The 27095-nt window shown below is 38.8% G+C and overlaps 1 protein-coding gene across 2 annotated transcripts; it reads right to left on the bottom strand.

Annotated features, from left to right (window-relative positions):
* Positions 1–82: 82 nt before the first annotated feature.
* Positions 83–25438, bottom strand: LOC110175171 (estrogen-related receptor gamma-like). Of its 2 annotated transcripts, none has more exons than XM_020941301.2 (8): positions 25315–25438; positions 12698–12934; positions 12472–12629; positions 11734–11850; positions 7398–7508; positions 6670–6852; positions 1914–2183; positions 83–1630 (listed from the first exon to the last, which is right to left on the bottom strand). In XM_020941301.2, the coding sequence occupies exons 2-8, from the start codon at positions 12919–12921 to the stop codon at positions 1386–1388; spliced, it is 1308 nt and encodes a 435-aa protein (XP_020796960.1). In that variant the 5' UTR covers positions 12922–12934; positions 25315–25438; the 3' UTR covers positions 83–1385. The 2 variants fall into 2 exon arrangements, with proteins under 2 accessions (XP_020796960.1, XP_020796952.1); XM_020941293.2 differs by lacking the exon at positions 25315–25438 and adding an exon at positions 16854–17379.
* Between the last annotated feature and the right edge of the window lie 1657 nt (positions 25439–27095).

Genomic DNA, 27095 nt, shown 5'->3' with positions numbered 1-27095 from the left:
ACTTACTAGGCCATAATGAATTGGTTATGAAGTGTTGCTAGTGTTGCTACAGAAAGATGACACTTAGATGCAAGCACCGCATTAAGGGATCATCTTTATTGCCCAAGAATCCACCTGAGAATGATAGCACAGCACAGCTCAGCCTAACAAAGCTTATTTGCATCTTTGAACATCTCTCTTGGCATAAGACATGACGTTTATATACAGCAAAAGGTACAGTATACATTTAATATTGCTCTGCTAAATCATATACAGATAGTGTCACAGTACCCAAATAAAAACACACTTCTTCTGAGTACAGAGATTCCTTCATCGTGTGCGTAAAAGACAATTTCCAGGTTAAACTATTCTTCACACAAGACACAGACAGTAAAAGAGGGCCACCACCAGTTTCCCCAAACATTATGGCTAAAAGGCAAAGTAGTGCACAAACTTTATCCTATACATACAGTTATATCTGGACATCACTCTCCTCCATAATTAACAATACATTTTTTGTTAGTTATTTATGATCAGTCTACAACATATTATAAGTACACTTCTATTTAATTTAAACTTGATTTTCATGATATGCTATTAATCAGTGCTATAGTGGCATAAGCTAGTGTATAAAATTATTATACAATTTAAAAATATGTTATAAAATTATTGAATGTAATTGCTTTCTTCTGCGTCCCATTAATGCCACAGCAACAACAAAAGAAACAAAGCCACTTTAAAATAAATACATGCTGTCACAGAGTCATTTAATGACATTACTTTCCCTGAACATTTCTGCTAAAACCAAAGAGGCTTTCATTGTTTTAGTGGATTACATTAGCTATTCCCTTTATTCATCTGCTGTTTCTGAAATGGACCGAGATGTTGCAACACACTGCAGGGTGAGTGTCTCACAGGCCACATTGTATTATGGTGGACAGTTGCTGGTATTTTTTATAGAATGCAGTGCAGTCTTTTACTCTTTGGCAAAACTTGCCTCTTAGGACACATTTATCTTGTCTGTACAAAATTGACAAATAAAATTAAACAATTAAAAGGCTCTCTATATGCTCTAGGATGCATTAACAGGCTTCAAGATAGAGGAAATCATTTCAAGTCTTTTGACAAAGAAGCTTTACGTTTGGCATAAAAATGTTGATGTCTTCAGAAGGCGAGTCTTCTGTTTTTCAATGTCCTTCATTCCTCTCTGACCCAGACACAGGTCAGAACACAGTCAGTGTAATGTCTGTAGGACACTAGGATAAAGGGGCACAAAGATAATCCAGCAGCTTTCCATCTCTTGAGTTTCCAGGTCTGAGCAAATTTGAACTTTGAATGCAGGCAAAATGAGTAGTCCTTCAGTCGTTCATTGAGTTTAGGCTAAAGCTAATGGTAGCATGTCTGTGTTAAGCCTTTGCCTCCAGCAGTTCGAGGAACAGTTTGTGCATGGGCACACGTCCATCCTGTTTGATGCTGCAGAAATGCTGGACAGCCCGTGCAGAGGTCTGCCTCAGGAGGGGCAGCGTCATGATCAGTTTGCCTGCTCTCCGAGGATCCTCTGGGTGATGGGTGCTCTCATAGTCCTGTAGAGCTCCATGTAGGACATCTTGCAGTCTCTGCACTGCCTCTGTGTCTTCAATCTGCATGGAATCTGTCAGGAGAAGAACAGTAATGTTACAGCAGAGCTTATCTTATTGTTTGTAAAAATGTATCATGATATATAGCAGATATATACTGCAGCACACAGACAGCAGTTCTGTCTCCAATGCATTTGTAGTGGTACTGACTTGTTTTAAATGGTGCAAAACTGTGACTAACTAACCACTGTCCAGAGTGTGCAATCACAAGTTTGATTAATTGTTGCTGATGCAGACTGCAGTTATCTATAACACCTGACAGGAATAAATAATAAAATCAAAACATATCATACGCACCTGAATTGGCGAGCGCGATGGCCTTCAGAACCACAAACTCCTCTTTCTCTATGCCCATGCTCTTGTACTTCTTCACCAGCTGCAGGATGGCGTTGTTGAGGTCCAGGAGTCCGGCCAGTTTGGACTGTTCCTCATCCATGATGTAGTCCTCTGCATACACCAGCTTGTCCTCCAGGGTTAGTGAGCGATACACCACCCTCAGAATCAAAATCTCCATCCAGCCACTCTGCAGGAGGCTCATCTGGTCAGCAAGAGACAAGGATGGGAAGCCTATGGGGAAAAACAGGACTGCTTAGAGAGACCAGCCAGCTACTTGAAATCACAGCATGTTATTATTATGTCAGCTATTGAACAAGAGAGGACTTTGTTAAGATATAGGCCAGTGGTTCTCACACTTTTTATATATACCACCTAAGAAAAGATTTGGCTTTCCGAGCACGACCTGTTTTTTTCAGGGCTAAAAAAGGACCAATTTGGGCTACGTCATTGCTATGGTAGTTCTTTCCCAGAAATTGCACAAGGGAGGACCAAAAAGCAGATACAAAATACCTAAATTAAGCAATACCTCATCACCATATTAGGAGAGGTGATAGAATATGAATATTTAATCAAATGTTTTTTTTTGTTTGTTTGTTTGTTTGTTTTTTTTTGACAAGAATGAACATTTCTATAAATTGTATCAACAATAGAGTGAATTAGCCTGTGTATCTTTAATGATGTTGTTTTTCTGGGAGCACTGTGACATTGTGTAAAGGGCATAACAGAGGACAGAGGGAGTGAAGAGGTTGTGAATTTAATTAAGCTCCCAGGGACACACCCACTTTGATTAACAATTACACCCCACATGAGCACATTAAACCTCAGCACGTCCGCTACATAAAGACCACTCTCTCTCTGTGTCTCTATGTCTCTCTCCCTTGCTGTAATTAAACAGATGATTTTACAGGGCGGTAGGGATGGGAGGAGGGCTGTTTTTATTTTTGACACCATCAGTGATAGTTATCAGGATCCACTGCTCTTTACAGTCACCGCAGGGAAGTGTGAGTGGCGCCGATTTGCCAACCATCTCTCTCCGATTGATTGGAAATGTGTCTTTACGGGGTTTTATTGGACGATAGGGATCAGTATTGTGGCACTTGATCATCGATTCAGGACAGGGGATTTCAGGTTAGGGACTTTGCAGATAGGGGACCTGAAGAGACTGGTCAACATTAGAAATGTTTAATGTTGCAATATTGGTATAATGGTATAAATAGAAAATACATTTTTGGCAAATTTATGGTCAAACCCAAAATACAAAGTCACCTTTTCAGTAGCTACAATTAAGACTATAACAGGACAATGATTTTAACAGTTTAAATATCTTATATTAATATATTTTTTCCCTTCACTTGAATTTCTCTGTGGAGATGACACAGCAAATCTTAGCATTGTAATGGCTGTGTTTTGCATGAATTGTCTCAAATGTGATAATGTTATTCTGCCAGATGGGGATGCAAGCCAGTTTTCCCTAGATTTCCTATTTTGTTAAAAAAAAATATTTAAAAGGAAAATTCATAAATTCTGAATCAGAGTAATGTCTTAGTGACTAGACCCTTGAACTCACTATATTACATCCTGTATTAATTATTATTATTTGCTTTGTGGGGTCATCTGAAACCCAGCAATATAATTACAGCCCTCCCACACACAACCACTTAAAATTCCTTTTAACAAAATAAACAGGAATGGTTGACATTTAGAAAATTCTCAACAATTCTCATGCCACTCTTCATTATAGACACACAAATCGGCTACAGTTGCTTTCAAGTCCGGCCCCATCTCACAGCAGTGGACTCAAAAAGGCCATAAGCGAGCGGGCAGTTGGTCTTTAGCCAGCTCATCTGCCAGTCTGCCCTTCAGACTCCAGCGCCCATCACTGTCAATCTGCCTGATAGGAGTCGACACAGAGGCAAGGGGAGCGGCCCCAACAGTAGCCCGCTCACTCTCACCTCCCCCTGGGCAGAGAACTCAGATGGCCAGGGTCTATTTGCCCAGGACCCTGGTGGTCTCAGCGCACGGGGCTGTGTGGCCTGCCACTCACCCAGAGCTGATATGACACAGCCATTACGCTTCTAGGGCGGCACCATTTTTAAGATCTGTTTTTTTTCTGTCACTTTTTCAGATGTCCATTACTGTTTCATGCTGCCAGTTTGCATTATCTTGAGGACAGATCACATTTTATATATATCTATAGGAACTACTGAAACCGGGAAGTAATATTGATTTGATTTAAATTATTGATTTTTATTTGTCAACTGTTAGAATCTGTGAGTTATGTGTGCTAGTACTGGAGCAATGATAATTTGACTCTATCTCATTCTTGCGTGTGTTTTTTTCTATGGCCCAGTACAATTTGTAATTTAGCTCCGCACTGAATCTGAATCTTGAGTAGGAAAAATGTAAGAATCAGCAATACATAAATAATAAGTTAATGAAAGAAATAAGAATAGATTAATTAAATAAATACATAAAAGAATAAATAATAAAAAATATCAAAATATATTCATAAGCACACTGATTTGAAAGAAAACCTGAATCTTAACTTCGCTAGCTATCATTTTAAATATTCACACCCATGGTATAACATTTCATCGATAGCAAAAAAAAAAGGATATTTGTATACATTTTTGTAACGTTTTTAACCTGATATTTGTGTCTTTTGCAGCCTCCGGTGAAAATCTGCTACTCTACTACTCTACTGGCAAAAATTCTACAAACACCGCCCATCAGGCTGACAGAGGAAAAGAGGTCGGAGCCCTCGGGTAAGTTCTGATGAGAGGTGGTAGAATGCTTTTTATATATATATATAAAATATAACAATAGAAATGCTGATAAGAAACACTAACTGGAAAAATGGTGTGTTTGAGGAAATGCAGAGACAATCTAAGATAGAGACGCCACAGCTGCTGCGTTTGTTTTGTAAGCATTCCCGAGTTCAGGCATCAACACAGAACCCAGGTGTTTCCTGGGTGATGTTTGGGGTGAGGCTAAACACGCATGATAAAGAAACTCAAAGGAAAACTACTAGAATGAAAAGGAAAGTCAATTCATGTCTAATTATCTTGATAAACAAGATGAATAATCGCTCCCTCAAAAATTTCCTTTAAAAATCCATTTATGACACTTTATGACAAATTAATTTTAAAAACCAGGATGACTAAGATAAAAATTTGGGATATTTATTGATTTTAATCAATTTAGTTCAGATTAGCTGTTGTTTACCCTGACCTTGTATAAACTTTTACCATTTCACCTACTATCCACAAGGGCTTTTTCAGTTGGAGTAATTACATATTTATTTGCAGTGGACAAGCACTTTCTCAAATAGAATAATTAAATTAACTTCCATCTCTGTTGCTTGGCCTGACCGTAGATTCCTCCATTAGTCCTGTCAACATAACTGCATACCGGCGTTTTAATCCCCATAAGCCCTCACAATGTAGTTCCCATCTTTTCCACTCGCTCATCCAGAACAGAAAACCCAGGATGTTCTTGCTCCTCCTCCTTGTCAGTGGGGCATCTACCTAAGGGAAATAATGAAATGAGATCTAACTTCAGGAGGCGGTGGTCATCTGGTGGCTGAGGGCGCTGAGTGCGGAGAGACTGACAGAACATTTCGCCAGTGCCAGTACCAACCGGCGAGTTGGCATCCACAGCCACAACAATCCTTCTGTGATCTGATTAGGGACTTAACATGAGCTAAAGAGTGGGGCACAGAGGGGTAATGGTAGGCTCAACGCAGTAATACATTATGTAGTCAGATATGTCGCTGTTGAAAATATTATGACAACTGAAAATTGAAGACCAGTTATTAAGACACTGATTCTATAACCCCAAAATACCAAGTTTAAAAGTGCATTGTGTATTTTTTCTTGTGGAAGGTCCGTCACCTGCTTGTCTTCATGAAGATGGAGATATTGCTTTGTCTGGAAAGTTCCACGATATGACATTACACACATCTATCGAGCATTTATCCCTTACAGGTGTTTCTATAGCTTAAAAATACAATAATTTTATCTGTGATTAGGGTCGCCTCTCCACAGATTTGACCTATGATGTAGCCTAGAGGTATCTCCCTTGAGATAGGTAGGTTTAATTTCTACTGTGGAACATTCTAGATAAAACAATAACATTTCCATGGAGAGGAGCTGGTGAGTGACCCTCCATCAGAAAAGTTGCACAATGCATGCACCTTTAAATACACAATTAGTATTATAGCACAAAAAAAGTTCAAGAAGTCAGAGTTCAATTTTGTACATTTTTAATTCACACCATTCACTGATGGTAAACTACTACTGAAACCAGAGCGGCCCTGGGGTCGACTGATGGAAACAAGGTTGCCTGGAAGAAGTGTCTTGCCAAGGACACAAAGAGATAATGCACCGATCTGAGTGGGGTGTGAACCTCCAACCTGTGCTTGATAACCACTACTGCCCCTTAAATGTACCCTAACTTTAAATAACACATGAACGGCAATAAAAAAGGATTTGCAAACAAGACCACAAACTATTTACAGTTAAAATTGCTTGTTAGAATCTATAATAAGTCTATTAACTATTCGACCTTCAATAGCTATAGCTCATTCAAATTACTGTTAAGAGATACCTATTGTATCACTAGTTCCCTACTTATGTGCCAAAAATGTGTTAATCTTTCACACTGATGAATAAGTCAGTGTAAATTATTGTGACAGACCCCTATAACAGACAGGTACCTGGGATGTGTTTGGCCCAGCCGATGTTGACCACTAGCTCGCGGTCGGCCAGGTCGCATAGGGTGGTCAGAGCCTTGATGTCGCTCTCTGGGACGGTAGGATCAGGCATGGCGAAGATGCTCTCAGGCTCCGCCACCAGCAAAAGAGACACCACTTTGTTTTCAGTCACACCGCCGACTGCAACTAGAAAATATTTATAGATAGCTTGGTAAAGGAGTGTTTTTATCATAAAGTGATAAGTAGCTGTGATATGGCAAAATGTATTAACTTTTCTATTGTGGTTCCTGAAGGAGGCAGTTGCTTAGTTACCTAAGTTTCTTTAGTGTCTTTAACAGCGTAGAGTCCTCTTTGCTATATTCTAACATCACCTAAAATACACCATCTCTGCAGTGGAATCTTTACCAGACTTCTGTTATATGGATTATGTATCTATTTATCCATAGGCCTATGTACATTTGATATTACCATTCCACTGAAACTAATATTGTAACTCGAAACCAGAAAATATAGTTGTTTGCACTCTTCCAACAAATATATTTCTGAAAAAAGCTCAGTGTCATTGTTAAGATTTCCAGTATTGTTGATTAAACCTTTCGCATAATTCGTCATTCGTTCTGTAGGTATATTATTCAAGTTTCTAATAATTGTTGATCTGTAAACATTTCAATTAGCAAAGTCATTTTCTCCGTCACTTCACACTCCAGTCGAGATTCAGCGTGCATGCTTACATGTTTTCTTTTGGGGCAAGGCGTTTTGTGGATGCAGGTATGGGCTGTTCTCTGCGTCTATCCTCCTCTTGTATTTCTGTCGGCCTCCGCGAACTCGATCCAGACGAACACCTATGAACACAGCAACACAGAGTTGAGTGACATATTCTTAAAACTTGTGTCACAATAATCTCAAACTTGATTTTTGATTCTAAGGAAAAGGCTTGATACTCCGAATCAGTTTCTGTACCACAAAGAGCTTTTAAATTGCCCTTATTACACTATTTTCTGATTTTGAGCTTTGGAGATGTAGGCAGACTAATAATAAAAGTTTACTCAAGCATCTGTGAATGAAACAAAACACAACTCCAGCTATGTATCTGATGCAGTAACAACATTATAATATAGCTTAAAGCAAACAATAGTTGATTTTGCATAATATAGGACTTTTAAACTATTCAGAAAAAGTCCAAACTACAGGGTTATACATAATTTGATTTCAGATTTATAATGTCTTGCATTTGGAGATGACCTTTTGGCCTAACACTGGTATGAGTCAAATGCACTGCAAATTTTTGTACAGGAATAATAAAAAGTAGAGATAAATAAAATATTTATACCAAATATACTAAATATGGCACTATTTGTGTTGTCTTGTGTTTCATTCACGCATGTTTAACACACAAATTCTGCATATTTAAGCTGATTTTGTGTTATATACAACCTTAGAATCATACATCAACCTGTTTGCTGAGAGGCCAACCACTCTGCTACCACACATCCCTACCATTACAACATATATACTTAAATTGAGCTCCCTAAAGCCATCTAAAGCTGCTCAATCATCGTCCCTCCAGGCTTATACAAGAATGCGGCAATGAGTTCGAGGAGGCCATAGCCATACCACCACATTGCACACACCTGTAACGCAACACGCAGGATTTTGGAGCAGCTGATGACAACTGCTCATCTTAACAAGCTCTTGGACAGCAGGACTAGCACAGTATGGGGTATTTAAGCGCGCGTGTGGGGTAGTTTGGGCTGGAGAATAGCATTAATGCTTGTAGAGGAAACATGTCTCTGTGACTTAGAAGTCTTCAGTAGTGGTATTGGGTTACCAGTGTGTGTGCGGTGTAAATTGCCATTGTGGTGCTCAATAGATCTATAATGGCACTCCAGTCTGAAAGAGGCTCTCAGAGGGTATTATTTGCCCACTTGACACCTCCCCCTAACACTCTATACACCACCGAGCCCAACTCTTCCTTACATTGACTATTTTTGGGCTATTTGTGCAGTACCTATGGCAATTACTTAAAGGTGCACTGCGTAACATTTCTAGAAGAGTGTCCACCACCTGCTTGTCTCCGTGGAAATGTTATTGCTGTGTCTAGAATATTCCACAGGATAGATTAGCAGTTGCCCCTATTCACAGAAGGAATTATTGTATTTTTGAACAGTAGAAACACCCGTAATGAATAAACACTATATATGTTATACTGTGGAACGTTACAGGCAAATAACATCTCCATGGAGACAAGCAGGTGGTGGACCCTCTATCAGAAATGTTGTGCAGGTCACCTTTAAGTCATTTTATTGCACATAAAGGCAATGCATTGTTGTGTTTCTTTATTCCAGTGTGTTTTTTGTAATATTGAAGTTAACACCAATTTATTTATAGAACACATTTTAAATCCCACATTTGTTCATACAAAATCACAGGAGGTGAAAAAGCTAAATTTATAATTACTATATATGTTCAGGAACCTTACATTTCATTGTGATTATATGTAGCTATAAACATGTTGTGGGCCTTAACTACTGTAAATACCCAGTTCTTGGTTAGATGAGAGATGTGAGAGATTGGTGAAGATTTCCTGGAAAGCTGAAACTCCAGAAGTACACTGCTATTAAAAAGATTGGTCAACCAAATGCGACTGCCCCGTGACACTTTCGTGATGTCACAGAGGGCAAAAAGCAAATGTGGATTAACCCCTGGGTCATTGGCACAAGATGGGCGGCAACATTTGTGTAGCTCCATGATCCATGTTGGTGAGCTGTGCATTAAATCAAATATGTTTAGAAAAAAGTGCATACGGGTGTATTTGTGTGCTGTGGACCTGCCATAAACACACATGGAGCTAAGTGTAACTCTTCAAGCTGGAATGTGCTGACAACTAAAAGGCCAAGAATAGCAGCGACAGGATAACAAAACAGACACTGCCTTGTTAGTCTAAAATGGATGGATATGTCACGCCTCGATATATTTTCCTGTCTTTCATCACTGTCTTTCCCTCCTTCTCATGAGAGGCTTTACAAGTACCTAAAATGCACGGGGCAGGATCAGCGACAGTCATTCGCCAGTTGATCCAGATTGATCCGGGTTACAGTGGCCTGTTCCTCTCCTCTGGCCTCCTCCACTGCAGTCTGCTGCTACCAGCTTGTGTTTACTGTAAACACTCCCACGCTTCTCAGATATTGTGACAAATGTACACATGAGCTGCCAGTGCCGCACCTACAGAGCTTACGTCCCCTCTGTGGCTCCTCATGGTAAATAAAAGGATGTTAAGAGGTGGTTGACTGTGACTGAGGTGGTGTCTTATATCTGGAGGATTGGCAGTTCACTTACCAGTTTATACTGTTGTGGTGCTTTTGGTGCCCATTTTTGTCAGTGTGCACCATGGCAGCTGTGGCTACATAAGAAGCTTACCACCTCTAAGTGAATGATTATAGCCTATAATACTGCTACACATCGAGAAGGACTGTAAGATTATGAAGCATAAACCCTGGCCATCACATCTTTTTGCAGTATATATAAACATGTAATCTAGTTTACCTTAATTTTTCTATGATGTTTGAAAAATGCAAACGGAATATATTAGACTCGCGGTTACTCAGATATATGTATGCTATGTTAAATAGTATTTGTGACCACATTTTGACCACAAATGCCAGCTTTGCCACTAAACACGGCTTAATCAAATCCTGCCTGAGGTCTATATGTCTTTAGCTGTGTCTTTAATATGTCTCTGAGTCGACCTGTTAAACCGCAGTGCTCTTCTGTCTTCAGCCTTTTACTGTCCCTCTCTGGGGAAAGCGGGGCATTACGAGACACGATGAAGCGCGTTATGAGGGCCGCTTACGACCGCAGTTACGAGGGGCAGTTCGCATTTCACGGAGGTCCAGGAATCCCACAGGGCATCTGGAGGAATTTACGAGTGGGGAGGGAAATGGGCAGAAAGGGGGTGTAGCAGGAGAGCAGGGGTACAGCGATGCTGTCAATGTCTGTGTACCCGTTAAACGCAGCTAATTTAGAGAAAGACCAGAGGAGCACAACAACAAAAGTGTGAGCGTAAATGTGTTTTGACAAAGTTTACACAGCGTTGAACTCTTGTAAAGATGACTGATGTCAATAATTTAGAAAGTGATAAATAAATAAATACATGCTTTGGATGATATGAGTCTTAGTTCAGCATACAAGATTGAGATATATATTGAAAACTGACACTGATGTAATGGACTTTTAAAATTTTTGACAAATAATATTTTCTTCTTATGACAAATTTATTTTACTTATTTGCCAATACAATACTGACTTTTAAGGGCATTTTTAATTAAAATTTTATTGTTTGGTCAACTCTGGCTCAAAAAAGAACATATTGAGTTATAGATGTTGACAAGGCATAGTTCTACCCCTACTTCCTAAACATTAACAATATGTTTATAGCAACAAAAACTCTAAACTAGATAATCTTATTATTCAAACATTCTATACTCCACACATATACCCCATACCCTTTTATTAGCCCCTCCTCGTCTGTCTTTTATCATCATCTGTTGGCCATAAGCAGCATCAAGTGTCCTGTACAGTAGGAGGTCCCTAATGTTTTCCTTTTTAAGTCACTTCTAAATCTGGACAACAATATGTCAGCGCACAGGCACACAGACTGCAGACGGAGCACCTGACCGCACTTACAGACCCCCAGTGGAATTCACTATATGCATCTACATCAACTGCAATTGCTCAGTGCTTTCTTAATATTACACAATGATATATATACGCAGTTTTTTTATATTTGGAAAAAAAGAAAGTACTTAGCTCATTGGCATCTTCCCCACTGAAACACATTGTTGGATTTAACTGTCAAACGTTTTAAGTTTCATTGCTAGTATTTGGCGAGACATGAAAGGTGTTAAAGTCTGGGTGTTAATAATACAGTGAAATCAAATCTGAGCATTGTTTTCAAGAATGTCCATGCTGATAAGTGGTCCATGTTTGTTTTAGACTATGTTGAGATATGGCTTGATAACTTGTGATTGGTTTGTATAAAAGCAAGTAGTTTATTTGCTAATAACTGACCTTCTCTCAACATGCCCACAGCCAGACACTTGACAAATCGACAGGCCTGGCAGGACTTCCTTCGTCTCTTTGTGATTTCACATTCATTGGACGCTGGGCAGCTGTATTCAATGTTACCTAAATCAGAGAAACATAGTTATTAGACAAATGTAAACAGTAAATGATCCCACACAGTGTTTATATTTGGTGTAATGGGAGCTCTCCTTGAGTTTTGCGACAAAGAGAGGAGCCAAATGTGCATGTTAGTCTGGTGGCATGGGGCCAGTAGCAGGCGCTGTCAGCTGTCACCACACATTAGAAACAGGAAATGACTGATGAGCCAGACTTCAGATCCGTTGGTTTGATCTGACAGACGCATCCTGTTTGACCTCTGACCCCATATGCAGTGGCCAAGTCAAAGTCGCCAACATGCTGGATGCTAACCTGGGACACGCGGCACCAGAGCTCATTGCTATCCCTTTCAGCTTTGGCCTAAACATGTTGACTATACACACTATTGCTGTACTTTTGAATTCTTATCAGCTGTTTGCAAACAGTTCCTTAGTTAAAGGCTCGGGCAGTTAAAGAAGCAGGAGGCGGAAGCAGTAAGATAACACATCAGGGCTTGTTTTGACTAAAACAATGCTCATCACACCATATTGCTTGTTAAACAGGTTTATATGATGCAGGAAGGCATTATCGGCCATGCACCACAAACTGTTACTAAGTATAAAATTGTGTGGGGCTGTGTGCTTTTACCTTGGATGGTCCTCTTGAAAAAGGCCTTACAGGCTTCACAGGAGGCCACCCCGTAGTGGTACCCCGAGGCGATGTCTCCACACACCAGACACAGGCGCTTGGCCACAGCGCCCAGCATAAACTCACACTTCACCTGGCCCTCGTCCTCCGCAAACCTCCTGCACATAGTATGAATCATAAGTCAAAGATTCTGTGAAACACAGTGCCACAGACAGAGTGCACTTACCTGTTCGTTTCTGCATTGTTGGCAGTGCTGTGGGCATAGAGGCTAGGGGAGTCCAGGCCGTTGCTGTGAGGGTGGCTCTTGAGGGGCCCAAAGCTGGAGTTAGTGTCCGAGGAGGAGCTGGCGGGGCTGGGCTGCGCTGGGCTCACGTCGCCCTGGGAGCTTGGGCTGGAGGGCTCACGCTTTATGGACGTGGGACAGGCGGGGTCCAGGCCCCTCAGAGACATCCTGCCCAAAGGACTGCGCGCACACACAAGCTCATTAATGGAGTGTACATTTAAATTGGAATTAATTAACTGAAGTATAATTGTATTTGATTACAAGAGAATCTTAAATTATCGTCACTTTAACTGAGACTGTAACCACGTGTTAGTACCTCTTGATCTTCGGGAAATCCATCCCAGTGTTATCAAAACCAGCCGTTTGTAATTTACCACATATGCAAACCCACTACCTATTACTCTACTTTGTTTTGAGAGGCAGAGCTTGCTCAGGCAAACTTATGGAAATCTCCAAACCAACAATCTCCTTAATTATCATATCCAATTGTCTTATTTTCCATGGATCTTTTACTCTTCACTGACTCTTTACATTTGGAGTTTTACATAATGATATCTTCAGTCTGGACAGTGGTTACCTGAAATAACCCATACTAGCATTAGAGAAATAGAGAGGTATATTATCGTGGCATTACTGTTTCATCAAAGGAACATGTAAAACCAGCTGAGGTGCCGTAGTCTGACAGACATGTGATCTGACATCCCTCTCACTCAGAACACTGGAGTCAGGCGTGTGTGTGCATGTAAAAATAAAATTCATAGACGGGCTCCCAGTTTTCGTCATGTTCTCTAGTTTCACATGAAGTGGGCCTGGCCGACACTTACAGACATATTTCTGAGCAAGTGTCTTCATAAACACCCTGACACGTATTGCTGTTGTACTGAGTGTCGCCAAAGTCTTTTAAAAATGTCTGACATCTCTGTTGTAGCTCACATGGCTCAAACACATGGACAAATGAACCAACTGTATCCTGGATGTGGATGCCAGTCTTGTTCCTGTCATGCAAAGCAGAGTTCCCTCATCCACAAGTGATTTGATAGGCAAAAACATGGGCTCATTTTACCACCCCCAAAGTAAACCACTGCCACGGGCTGCTGACCCCTCTATGAGCCCACAGGGACCAGACAGACAGAATCAACAACTTTGTAAGACAAGTGTTTTTAAGAAGAAGATTGAGCTAGTGCTGTGTTGTTGCGATATCATGTGGTGTTACACAACGTCACGGTACATTACATTTCTGTGCACTGTACGTATTGTCCAGTTAAAGTTACTTCATTGGGCTGTTTGGCTTTCTCAGAATACAGTTTGTGAATTACAAATGGTAGAAGTGTGCTAAGGGCATTTAAATTTTAACTAATGTGCTCCCATATGAACCTGTGTCTTATTTTGTACTATTATTTATTTATGCAAAAGAATAAGGAATCAGTCAGGGTATGTTTATCTAATTTGTTACTCTGATACCACTTTATAATAACGACACCTTAAAGCCAATTTCAGAGGAATGTTATAATTGTTGCTTCCTCATAAAAAACATACCTGGAGTTGTGTTTTGTTTCATTCACGTATCCTGCAGTTTTATGGTGAGTTCTTCTCTCAAACAGAAAACACTGTCACTGTGTTTTTAAGATTCATACACCTTCACTACAATCATTTTGATGATTTCAGCTCTACCAATCTCTACTGAACTAAAGGTAAACGATAGCTGTTAACTTGAAAACTACCACTATATAACATCACAAGGTGGAACAGAGCATTTTGAGCTTTGGAGATGTAGAAAGATTAATAATAAAAAAAATATTTAAACGTGTAAATGAAACAAAACACAACTCTGAGTATGTTTGTGAGGATTCTAACTTGGCTTAAAGCTCACAAGAATCACATTTTGTAATACAGGGCTTTAACTATCCTTAATAAAGCATAAACAAGACTTAATTTATAATGAACAGTTTATTAAGAATTATCCAGCCTTAATAACTAATCTTAAGGAATTATTAATAAGCTTCTTAGTAAACTATTTGTTCAGTATGAATTAACTCTTTGTTCATGCTTTATTACAACCAAGTGTAGTAATAATAAAGTGTTACTAATATTTTAAAATCTGTATTTTTTTCATTATTCACATGTTAGCAATTGATTATTGACTGATTGATTAAATTTGTTATGCATGCATAACTTGAACAAAAATCTATGTAGCTTTAGGTAGCTTTTCTAACCTATGCTAGAACAAACATTATTGAACTGAGAAATCATGTTACATCGATTAACATTTTAATTTTGAACCCTCTAATCCCCCCAAAGGTCCTTATGTTACTACTTTAAAAGCCCCTTCCCACATATCTTAATTTCTATCTCTTGTCATTACCTGCTTCTTTAATCCACTTTAGCCACTATAAAAACAATAGAGAGATGTAATTTGAGTTTCCTTTTAAAATGACTCACCGGTACCATTATTGGTCATCAATCATACACATCCATATTTCTGTGTCAAGTCACTGACAGCTGAGATATACTTTATGTTCTCCCATTATAATGCATCAGGAATGTAGGCGGGAGGGTACCAGTGGTATTTAGCTTCTTTAATGAAATGGCTAAGTGATCAAGCATATTGTGACAGGTTGCTAATCTACACTAAAACGATGAGGAAAATTGTGTGTGTGTCAGTGGGAATTCAAGTTATCATGGCTTTAGCCCTTTGTGGGTCAGTATCCAAAACAACTCTAATTGCACCTTGGCAACAATGGCTAAAATGCAGCAGAAGGGAAAAGTGAGAGAGGGAGAATAGGAGGAGGAGAGGAAGGAGGATGTTACAAGAAGCAGACGGACAGAATGTGTGAAAAGGTCTAGGAGGGACAAAAAGGAGCCCCATTAACCTGAGGGCTGTTGAGACGCTTTGAAACCAGTCATATACTCCATAGACAATGACCACACAATGAAGCAGAGGACTGCAAAAAAAACTGTGCAAATCTTAAAGATTCACGATGTAACTTGGGAAGGAGAGACCACTGCCTGTGGAAATATCATTACTTTGCTCCACAGTATGTTCCACAGTATGGCATTAAACTTGCTCATACATGGTTTTGAGTTTCCTGTTTATGTGATATTTTGGGGACCTGTGACCATTGAAAAGATATGATATTTTGTTTACAATTCTAAATATTTTAATTTCTATCGCAAAAGTGTTAGATTTTCATCACTCTGAAATTAAGCAGGTAACGCTATCAAGCCAAGTTAGAGGTCTGATCTGTGGAGAAGTGACCTCACTCACAAAAAAAAAAGCTTGTTTTTGAATCAATAATACACCAGTAATTGACTAAACACAAACTAGATAAGCTTAATGCTATATTGTGGAACATTCCAGGCAAGGCAATATCTCACCGGAAGCAAGCAGATAGCTGACCCCCTCAAAAAAACCAAAAAAAACCAAACAAACAAAAACACATTGCATCTTTAGTATTTTATAGTGACCCAGGTATAACCCCCAAAGAATATTTAGGTCAGTAGGATTTCTATGCTTCTACCTGTGAGCCATTTAGTGATGAGCAGGGATCAGTAGCTGCACTAGCCCCAGCATAAGAGTCTTAAGTCAGACCAGTGAAGGAGCTGGCGGTCCTCCTTGTTACTGGTTTACTACACATACAACATTGCGTGCCATGCATAAGATCAACCACAGACGCCCCTCTTCATCCGATTGTCACTAGTAAAGCCATAGTATTTTCTTGTTTACTAGAGTTGAAATATACCTAGTGAGGCTTTAGTTAAGAGGTTAATGGGTAATAAAAATATTGTAATGAATGACTTTAATTATCCAGAATTGCCGCAGTAAAGGAGGTATCTTATCACATACTTTTGCTTGTTTTGTTTTATGATGAAAAAGAAAGAGTAATTTAGCTTCTCTTGACCTAATGTAAAACACAGTTGAACTTTCCTCCAATCTGGCAACGCAGTAATCATTATCTGAAAACAAACAGCTTGAAACAATGGCATTTGTTTTACCAATGCAAACTGACTTCCCGGTAAGCTATTGAGATAGAACTTAGCTACATTTTAATGATAAGGTATTTTAAGGAATACATTTTTGCATCGTGTTGGAAGTACTTACTCAATGTCAGAGTGGTAAGTGAAGCACTCTGGGAGATACAGGTCGACTAGATCCATCTGAACTCTGTCACCATACTCCGGTAAAAAAAAATAAAAAATCAATTTTGTCCAGCTATTAACTTCTCAATATTCTCACAGCTTTGAATGTAACTAGCCTATCCACAGCTGTATCACAGTTTTCTCATGGTCCGTGCCTGTCTTCCTGTCAATCACACCTCTCTTTCCTCTCTCCTCAGACAGACCCCCCCGGACACTTTGCCTTTGAAGAGTTGTGGCTTTAAAGCTGCTGGTGTGACAAGGGTCTCCAAGCATGAATATCCCAGGCAGCCACACACTCCCATTTGAATGGCCTTCCCCCTCAACAGGGAGCTGACGCCGGATTGGCTGAGCTCTGAGCCAATCAGAGCCGGTGTCTCCCTGGGGCAGGTGGATAGGGGAGCGGGAGGATGTTGGCTGTCCTCCTCTGACTACTTTGGTAAGGAGTGTTCAAGGGGAATTCGTAATTAATAGCAACACATTGGGGCATTTAAGCTGTTTATTAACAGGAAAGGCAAAGGGACTTGGCTGGATTATGGATTGTCTTTGGTTGAGTTTGAAAATTTGTTACCAAGCTTTAAGTGCCTTAGAGCATTTTATCTCATTATAGGCTGTGGCGGTTTGCCTAATTTGCTTCTTTTCACCAACAAGGCACGTGTGTACAAAATGTAATCAGTAGTAAGTACTACTTGGAATAGTAAAGAAAGATTAACTGGGGTCGCTGAGGTCCATGCTCCATCCCGGCCAACTTTGCCTAGATACAAGATTTTATACATTATCTAAATATGAAACCACAATTTGTATTTTTGTGGAGCCTTTCATTAACTATATTTTGGCTAGACTTTTATTCCACCTGTCTGTTGTGAAAAAGCAGAGAGAGGGGGAGATGTTTTTGCCTGGAATGTTCCACAGTATGGTATTACACTTCTTTATCTTGTGTTAATCAAATTGCAGGTGTTTTTATTGCTCAAAAATATTTGTGAGCAAATATCACAAATAAAACAGATCTGACCTGTAACTTGACTTGGCAGGGCCTCTTTTCTGAAAGCCTGTTTTATCACTTTCATTCATGGTTTCATTCATAAATTACTACTACAATGAAATGTGACAAAGAATTCTTATAAACAGTATGCCTCAGATATGCCAGGTACCTTCCATTTATAATACAAAAGACAAAACACACTTCAGTCCTACTTTAATACTTGAGTGAGTAAATGGGTGAATCAAATTAGCTAAATTAAAGTAGCAATAGTAGCACCGGCATATGTCAATCTATCCAGCGTCACTCCGCAAATTGGTTCTGTCACTTCTCCTGTGAGAGTGAAGTTAAGCAGTCTTATGCAACATGTTGTCACCACGGGCTAATCCATTTAAAACACAGAAACCTACCTAATCTGCTACTATCTGTAAACAAATGACTCCCCATCCTGGCACACTACTCTCATTAGTTTTCTTATAAATGTATTATGAATGATCTTGCACTTGCACCATGATTTGGGACCTATCAGATTTCAAGAGCTCTATAATGTAGTGGTTCTCACTCACTAGTCCTCAATGGTGCTGGTCTAACTATCTGGTCTAAAGATCAAAATATATAAAAGAAAATATGTAAAAGTATGTACGTTTTAGTGTTTTAATACTTGATTTGGAATTAAAGGTGTAGCCACAGTTAATACAGTACATTGTTAGTACAGTTTCAGTTCTTACTTAGGGTGCACTCACTCATGACTTGGCTGCTCTCAGTTTGAGCCTAGTTTAGTCCTGATGACTGATGTAGACTTTATTTGGTCCCGTTGTAATCTTGTTATAGTCCTGATTTAGTCATGATCTAGTCCAGGTTTAGTCCCAGTTTAGTCCCAGTTTTAACATGTACAAGAATCCTTTGTTACATCATTCTGTAAATTTAGTTTAGGCAGCGCAAGTTTATTTGTATAGCACATGTATCATACAAAGTAATTCAAAGCTCTTTACAGAATAAGAAATACATTAAAATCACATTACAAACAAATCAAAACATAAATAATCATCATAAAATTAACATTAAAAGAGAAGAGTGCCTAATAAAAACCTTTCAGTCATATGCACAGCTAAACAGGCTTGTCTCACGTCTTCAGGAAGAAGAAAATTACATTACGCATAAAACTGAAGCATTAGTCTCTGGTCGCATCTAATCTATGGGCTAGCAAACTAGTCCACAATCTTGTAATATTTGTCCATTATAACTCTTTACTTTTTATATTTCCATATTTTATATGTTTAAGAATCCCTGCTTTATTAATACATCGACCTCCATCTAAACACTATATTGTAGTGTGCCCAGTCTAATGTCCATCACATGTCCGTATTCAGCATCACTAGGACTGACCCTCGTCTCACCGATCTCACAGGGAAGAAATCACCTGCTGTAATCTGCAGCTCAGATAAAGGCCAGACGGCAGACTACATGGAGTGCCTCTTATCTCATTACACAAGGCATGAAACCGCCAAACCAACACGCACATTCAAACGCATACAAAGACTTACTACACGTGTCAACAAATACAAGAGGCTTTGAAGAATGGAGATTTGATTTATCTTAACTTCAAACTAGAGCACTATCAAACCCAACCACAAAATAAACTAATACAGAATTAAATTATCTTCAATAAACCATTTTGGAAGGCAGCATATCTGTTAACACAATAGCCTCTAGCGTCAATGGAGTCCTCGTATGCACTCTCTCAGGTGAAGTGGGTGCGTGTAGTCTTGACGTGCTTAAATTAAAAACAAAGCGATTTTATTTTATCATTAAACTGTGTAACAAAGGCTATGTTTTGTTTGGCAGCAATACTAATCACATGAGGCGCTACAGGTAAAGAAAAAAACAGTCAAGACTTGGCGCCGTCAAGTGAAAACTGGTGTTAAGTACCACAAAAGGACTACTTTATTTATGATAGTGAAGATTAGAATGAACTAGTTGTTTTGAATACATCCAGTGCCTGTAAAGTTGTTGTTTGCAAGCAAAACAAAGTAAGCAAGATGATAACTAGTCTAAAACATTTTATTACAAGGGTATAGTTTCAGAACACTGTGTGAATACAGAACTTCAGAGTTAAACTTTAATTATCCACTACAAGGGAAATTACTTGGATACATATAATTCAATCCAGCTTTATTTGTGTAGCATATATTACCAACAAAAAGTCTCCAGTGTGCTGCACAGAGTAGGCACAATATAAATTAACATACTGAAATAAAATAAAGCATAAAAAATGAGTCAATAATTTTTTTTTTTATATTCTAAAATTAGCTATAGAATCAATATAAAATCAATAAAAGACTGTTAGAAGACCACCAAATTCTCATGCTGTATTGAAAGCCTGTGAGTAAAAGTGTGTTTTTGAACAGGCCTTAAAAGCATCAACTGATCAACTGTCTTAATGTGAAGGTGGAGAAAATGCACAATTTCTGTGTCTCTATGCATAAAATAAGTACACACTTTTAAACCCTCTCAGAAAAGGATGAAAACATGGTAAACAAATTAATCAAGGTAAATATATTATTTATGCAATGGCATAAATAATATAAAACGTCAGTGATGGAAGAAGTACTCAATATTCTTGCTTAAGTAAAGTACAAAAAAATACTCAAGTAAAAGTAAAGGTATGAAAAAAAAACTTCTCAAGTATTTCATTAGTATTTACAAATGAAAGAGTAGAGTAGCAGTAAAAACTAAAAGTATTTTGTACTCAATTAATTAATTAGTTAATACTTAATCACAACACATCAACCAAAAGTGTTAAAAAATACAAAATTATGTAACAAAATATGTTATACTTTCAAAAGTATAACAAAAACATCAAGAATAATTTACTCTTGCTGTTGCGGAGGTGATTGGATGCTGGCTGTAACCGAGCACCCAGCTGCCAGCTATTGACCCCAGATGCGTTGGCTTTTCTCTGAGGGGAAAGAAAACTGCGGGCCAGCACCAGACACCTACAAAAATCAACTCACATTCTCCCTCTCCTCCTCATCCCTAAACTCAGAGCCACCAAATCTGCAGCCTCTTGGGGACAGCTGTCAGATTGACTTTCCAAACTGGACAGTCATTGGGCTACACTAACACCCCTCTCCCCCCATTGCCTCAACACACACATTTGCATCCAAGCTCCAATCTAGTCAGTTTAATCTGCTTAGTTTATGCCTGACTCATAGCCATCCATCAATTACAGGCACACAGGGCTAGACTATTGACACTGTGTCTGCAAACACTATTGTCTGGCCCACCCAACCCCTCTCTGAATGTCCCAAAAGCCGCTGCGTAGAGAATGAGTGAAAAGGAGTAAAAATGAGTTATACCAAAATAGAAAATCATTTCCTCCTTCTATGCCTTCCCACTTTGATGCCCTTAAATAGATGGATTGGATGGGAAATGATTCACTGACAGATTGACTGACAGATGAGCGCACGCAATAGGATCTGTTTCATTGTATTGATCTGTAGCCCGCACTGTAAAGAGGTCAAAGGTTACATACGCGCACAGACACACACAGGGTAGGAATGACATGTCCATAATCTGTGCCAGACTCGAAACCTTAGAAAGCCTTTGGGAGCAGCTTAAAGCATTGTAACCATAGAAATGTCACTAAGAGCTACTGGGGACCTGCTGCTGCTATTCTCAGTGGGTCAATGGACTTCAAATGGTTTTCACTTATCTCAGGGATCCAATGGGGCCGCTGTGGGCAGGAAGTCAGGGACTGCTGGGAAAACATGCACACAGGAAGGCATTCAGGCAAAGAGGATTTCATTACAGCTAAATTAGGCTCATTTTTGCATATTTCAAAATAGAACTGTGGTCAGTAATCGATACACCAACTTGCTCATGGTGCCCTCTACTGGAGACATTGACATCACTGACGTTCTGGCATCAACATCTCAAACTTATTTTTGATATTGTATATCAGTAAGGATTGAACTAGAATTAAACCAAGTCTAAACCCAATTTAAGGTCCAAACCAGAACAAAACCAAATCTAAATCCGGACTAAATCAGTGCTAAACCACATATGTAAATTACACAGCTACATCTTCCTTAAAGGTACTATGCAACTTTTCTAATACAGATTTTTCTGATACGGTCTCCATGGAGATATTGCTTTGTCTGGGATCTATTTATCTCTGTAGTATTTTTAATAGCATTTTTAAAATAGGTATAGCTTAAAAGACTTTCTACAGTGAGCGGGGTCAACTCTTCACATCTAACTTGTGCTGATAGCGTTGCATGCTTATGTACATGAAGAGAAATAAGTTTATTAATGCCATACTGCGAAACATTCCAGGCAAGCAATAACATCCTCATGAAGACAAGGAGGAGAAGGATTCACCACGCTAAATATTACATAGTGTACCTTTAACTAAATATACCACTTCTGATCTTATACTATTCAAGACCTAAATTGTTGGTTTATGTAAAAATCATGTTAAGTGTCCTAAACAAATAGCAGCCCCACAGCTTTAGTAACCTCAGACTTCAGATAAATGTATTTGTTTAACAGCTGAAATGAAATAAACTGATTAATTTTTGATTTATTGTTCTTCATCCACTCAGTCACTCGGCTCTGTTGTTCTCTGGCAGGTGCCCATCTGGAAGTTCTTTCTACCCCATAAGCCACCCTCTCCTCTTAACAACATAATGTGGATTACCACGGCACACGTCCTTTTATACCAACAAAGTGGATTACATGGCCAACTTCTGTTCTTCTGGCATATTGATTCATTTTACAAACAGATGAATTTTAGGTTATTTAGTAAGTTTAATGATACTGAGGACACCTTGGCCTGTGCGGCTGATTTGTCTCAGATGTAGAGCCCTAAATCCTGCCTCTGTCAATCATTCAAACACATTTACATATATTTACATCTGTCTCCATTCAGCATCCTGTTTTAGAGTGCAATAGATCAGGGGTGTCCAAACTTTTTTCACCACGGGCCGCATATTGAAATATATTTGAATCTGAGGGCCAAAGACCGGTGTCAATACAGTGAGTCATTCAGTTCTGTGCATTTTACATGGCTTTGATAGAGCCAATACTGATAGTGCTGTACCTTTTATAAGAATCGGAACAATAACTATAGGTCTGTATCACAATGCAATAATATGCTATATAAATAATAGATGTATAATTGTACTCAAATTTGTGGTTAAAAGTTTTGCCTGTGATTAGTTGGACCAATTGCACAAGGGGTCTGAAGGCCAACAAAAATTGGTCTGAGGGCATTTGGCCCCCAGACTATAGTTTGGACAATCCTGCAATAGATGCATCTTTTCAGGCAATAAAATAGATATTATTAAAAGGTTGATTTACATGACAATTAATCCTCTAGTGCCAAATTTAAATGTTTCTTTTTTTTTTAGCAATGGGTTAAGTACGAACTGGTATATTAATACTCCAAAAAATGAACCTTTCTTAATTATTATTATGGTGGGCAAGTTGAGGTCATTTTTTATATTAAACTATTGAACAACCAAATACAGCAAGCATGGGCTCAAGAACACAATATATAGGTTTGTGGGAAAATGCAATCCTCTTTCTCAACACCAGATGCCGCCAAAAACAGCACTACAAATGGTAAGTGCTGTGTAGTCAAAGTAAAGTAATTTACTCCTGCCCTTGAGGTAGATACAAAAATATAAAATATATACATAAAAAAGTAAAAGTTTAGTTAATTCCTAAATTTCTACCTGATGAAAAATCCATAAAAATCTATATTTAATTTAAACATGTTTACAGATCATGTTTGTAAAATATTATATATATTTTACATATCCTACCTTTAAATACTGTGAAAAAAATGTAATAATTACCAAACATATATATTTGCCTTGGTAGCTCAGTCCTGATCTTTTTAGATGATTTTATTCACAATTTGCTGAAAAGGTGTTTTGCTCAATGAAGCTCAGAAAGTGCTAGGTTCTTACACTTGACAGGTGTCTTCAAAGCTTCACTCCACTCAACAGTAATGAAGTGATTCACCCATTTCACCCACTTGCTCAAACTGGGCTCAAACCGAGCTCAAACCGGTTCCCCGTTCTCGTGTGGAGGGCTGCGGGTCCAACGCACACAAGGAATCATGGGAGTCAGCAGCTGATTCAGGAGCTATTAAAACACACACAGCGTCTATCTCATCATATCATCTCAATCTCCACAGGTGGCAAATTTGGACCCTTTGGCGAAATGTCAGCATGTCTACTCTAAACAAATCAGCCTCCATGCTCACTAAAAGCCCTATATGCTTCCTTTTTCAGTCTGCTTAAATCGACTTACAGTCACATGCACAGTAGGTATACCAAAATAAACCTAATAAACCTAAACATTTGGCTTGTATGGTACCATCAAATTAAGTGAACTAGGAGGATCATCATTATTCATCATTTGTGTTACGTATTTCTAAAGAGAGTACAACATAATTAATAGTTAAAACTGTTTTTTGATCGGAAACCCGCCAATACCAAGAATTGTAACAAACTAGGTTTAAACTAAAACTAAACGTAAATTTAAAATGTGGTGATACATGGTGTAGATTAGAGAGAGATAGATGGTTTTAAAAGCTCTAATCTATTCTAAATTACAATACCATAATAATACCATAATACCATAGAGTAATACCATACCATAGTCACCTATGTAACACACTTTGAATAACACTGATGTAATGGATTTTACCTCTCTACAGGTGACTAGACACAGTCATAACTCACAGACAGCCACTCCAATCAATATGAACTAGTTCAGTCTTGTCTCAGATCTGTTAGAGAAATCAAACTTTTACAGATAATTGACAGAGCAAATTTCTGGTTCAACTCATTAACTCTTCATTAAAACTGAAAACTAAAATACAACCTAATGACCTCAGCTGTCTCCCTCACTTGTGCTCACACCCCTCCTTCTGATCAGCTTTAGTTATTCAGCCACGCACAGTCCAGTGATTTTCTGGCCACGGCAAGGTACACCAGTCAAAATGTAATTTTCTGCGAGATTACACATGATAATGAGTCGCTTTGCCCACTCGCCATAAATGATGACTTCCAATTATAGATGCATAAGTATCGATCCGTCAACAGAAGCAGTGAGAAAAGAGCAAGAGAAGGAGGGGCAGTGCAAAATAGGATGTTATGTTAAGTTCTTTTTATTGTGAAATTTAAATACGTACAGGTTTAAGAAACAAGCAGAGTTTTAAATAGAAATGGTTTAGAGATGAGTTCACGTGAATATACAAAAGTCTGGACTTTCTCTGCGCCCACATGCATTCAAACACCACCGGACTGTTTCTAAGCAGACTAAACAACTGCTGCTATAAAAAATAAAATTAAATAAAATAAATCTCTCTTTTTTCACCTCAGTTGACTTTATACAGGATTTGAACATTTGTCTTGATAATAATACTCACTGTAGGTTGCATGCGCTGGTCTGTGGCTGGCTCCTCTGCTCTCCAGCTGCAGTCAGTCACTCTCAAGGACAAACGCTCCGCTCTCCTTCGCCTCCTCCAGTCTGTGCAGTTCAGCGATGCAGCAGCAGCGCACACGTGCCCCACACAAACACACACACGCACAGACACACACAGAGTTCACCTGTCTCTCTGCCTCACCGGGGAGCCCACAGAGAAAGCGTATAACCACAGAGTATAAGAAAAGGCTTGGGGGGAGAGAATAGATGGATTTCAGGTGGCCAGTTATTTGAATAAACCAGTGTAGCTTTTTAAAAAGAGGGAGGGAAGGAAAGGAGGAACAGAGGACACACGGCTCTCCTCAATTCCCATAGATATACAAGAGTGAATCTATTGCAAAAACCAGGAAAGCAAAAGAGCGAGAATCGTGTTTCAGCAATGTTGACTCAGCATGTGGTGGTGTTGATAGAGTTAGTACTATTTACAGGAATAGAATAAAGGTGTTTATTCAGCATGCCTTTATACTATATTGTATACTCTGAAACCAGTTTTAAATTATGAATATGTTGGGTGTAATTGATAGCTGAACTGATAAAAACTGCACTTGCATCATCCTCTCAAGGCCCTATTGCAGTGGAATATGTGATGAAATACTAAGACAATAAAATGTAATACTAGAAATAATTTTAACTTTTCTATTGCTTGGCTGGTTGCGACATTTTAAAAAGATTACTAGAGATGTGAAGTGTAATGCTCAAGCAACCAAATTATTCATCTTGAATATGAGTAAAAATGTAGTTATGGAAGAAAAAAACATAAGTTAGTAAAAAGATAACACATGGCACAAACAGAGTCTTTAAGAGTTTAATACTTTCTTCTCAGAGTCTATGTCATTCAGGATGGTATAGTCTGGCTAAAATATTTCAAATATATTCTGTCTATTAGTATTTGGTTGTGTATTTTTAAGATAACATGAACACACCATGGTACAGTCTGAAAACAAGAAGAAAAGAACAGTTTGGATCTGTGGCTCCAACAGTGTTGGCACATTTGCACAGGTCTGTGCACTTCTGTAGTAAAGTTATATTACGCTTTTAAACCCTAAGATAATAGTACAACCACTTCACTAGCCTCTAGCCTAAGCTCAGTATTATGCTGCTTGTCAGCAGTTTGCAGTACAGTTTAAATTGTGTTACAGTCCAAAATATTCAGATAAAAACAGTCAATGCAGAAGATGATGGCTCCATAAATAAACAATAAAACAAACATTTCAGTCAGACAATGTACCCTAACATTAATACAATAAAAATAATCTAAAAACCATATCTTGAGGTATTGTTGACTCTGTTACCGATATCTAACATTATTGTGCAATACAAAATCATTTACTCCTATCTTTACCAGGCAAACTGCACAGTTCTTCCTGGTGCATGCGGGACGCTACTCTTTGTATTGGCATTTTGACCATTGGCCGAGGAGCAGGCTTTAAAGGTCAAAGTGCTGAGGCAGCGTGCAAGTACAACCCACTAACAATGACACATCTTTGTCATTAGTTAGAGCCTAGTCACTCAGACTCTGTAAGTTCCCCAATATGGGAAAGATCAGTTACTACGTGGTCTCAGTCCTGGATTCATCTGAACTTGACAGTTTATGTCCCTGAGGCGGTCTTGTATCCTGAGATGTCCCATGTCACGTCTCAGGTGGAATCTTCAGAACCCTCAGAACCGTTTAGAACCATGCAGCTGTTCAGTTGAAGCCCAGCCCTGTGCCTTTAGGTCTCTGTG

This window comes from Boleophthalmus pectinirostris, unplaced genomic scaffold (genome assembly GCF_026225935.1).
Source record: "Boleophthalmus pectinirostris isolate CB_2022bp ecotype Guang Dong unplaced genomic scaffold, ASM2622593v1 HiC_scaffold_13, whole genome shotgun sequence".
NCBI classification, from domain to species: Eukaryota; Metazoa; Chordata; class Actinopteri; order Gobiiformes; family Gobiidae; genus Boleophthalmus; species Boleophthalmus pectinirostris.
This window is presented reverse-complemented; position numbering and strand designations above follow the sequence as displayed.

Bases quoted from the DNA above. Each gene is read 5' to 3' on its own strand.
- LOC110175171 (XM_020941293.2), bottom strand. From the start codon at position 16,909: ATGGATCTAGTCGACCTGTATCTCCCAGAGTGCTTCACTTACCACTCT. The intron at 12,935-16,853 runs GTAAGTACTTCC...GTGTGCGCGCAG, and splicing joins ACTTACCACTCTGACATTGA to TCCTTTGGGCAGGATGTCTC. The intron at 6,853-7,397 runs GTAAGCATGCAC...AATATTTTCTAG, and splicing joins CTTGCCCCAAAAGAAAACAT to TTGCAGTCGGCGGTGTGACT.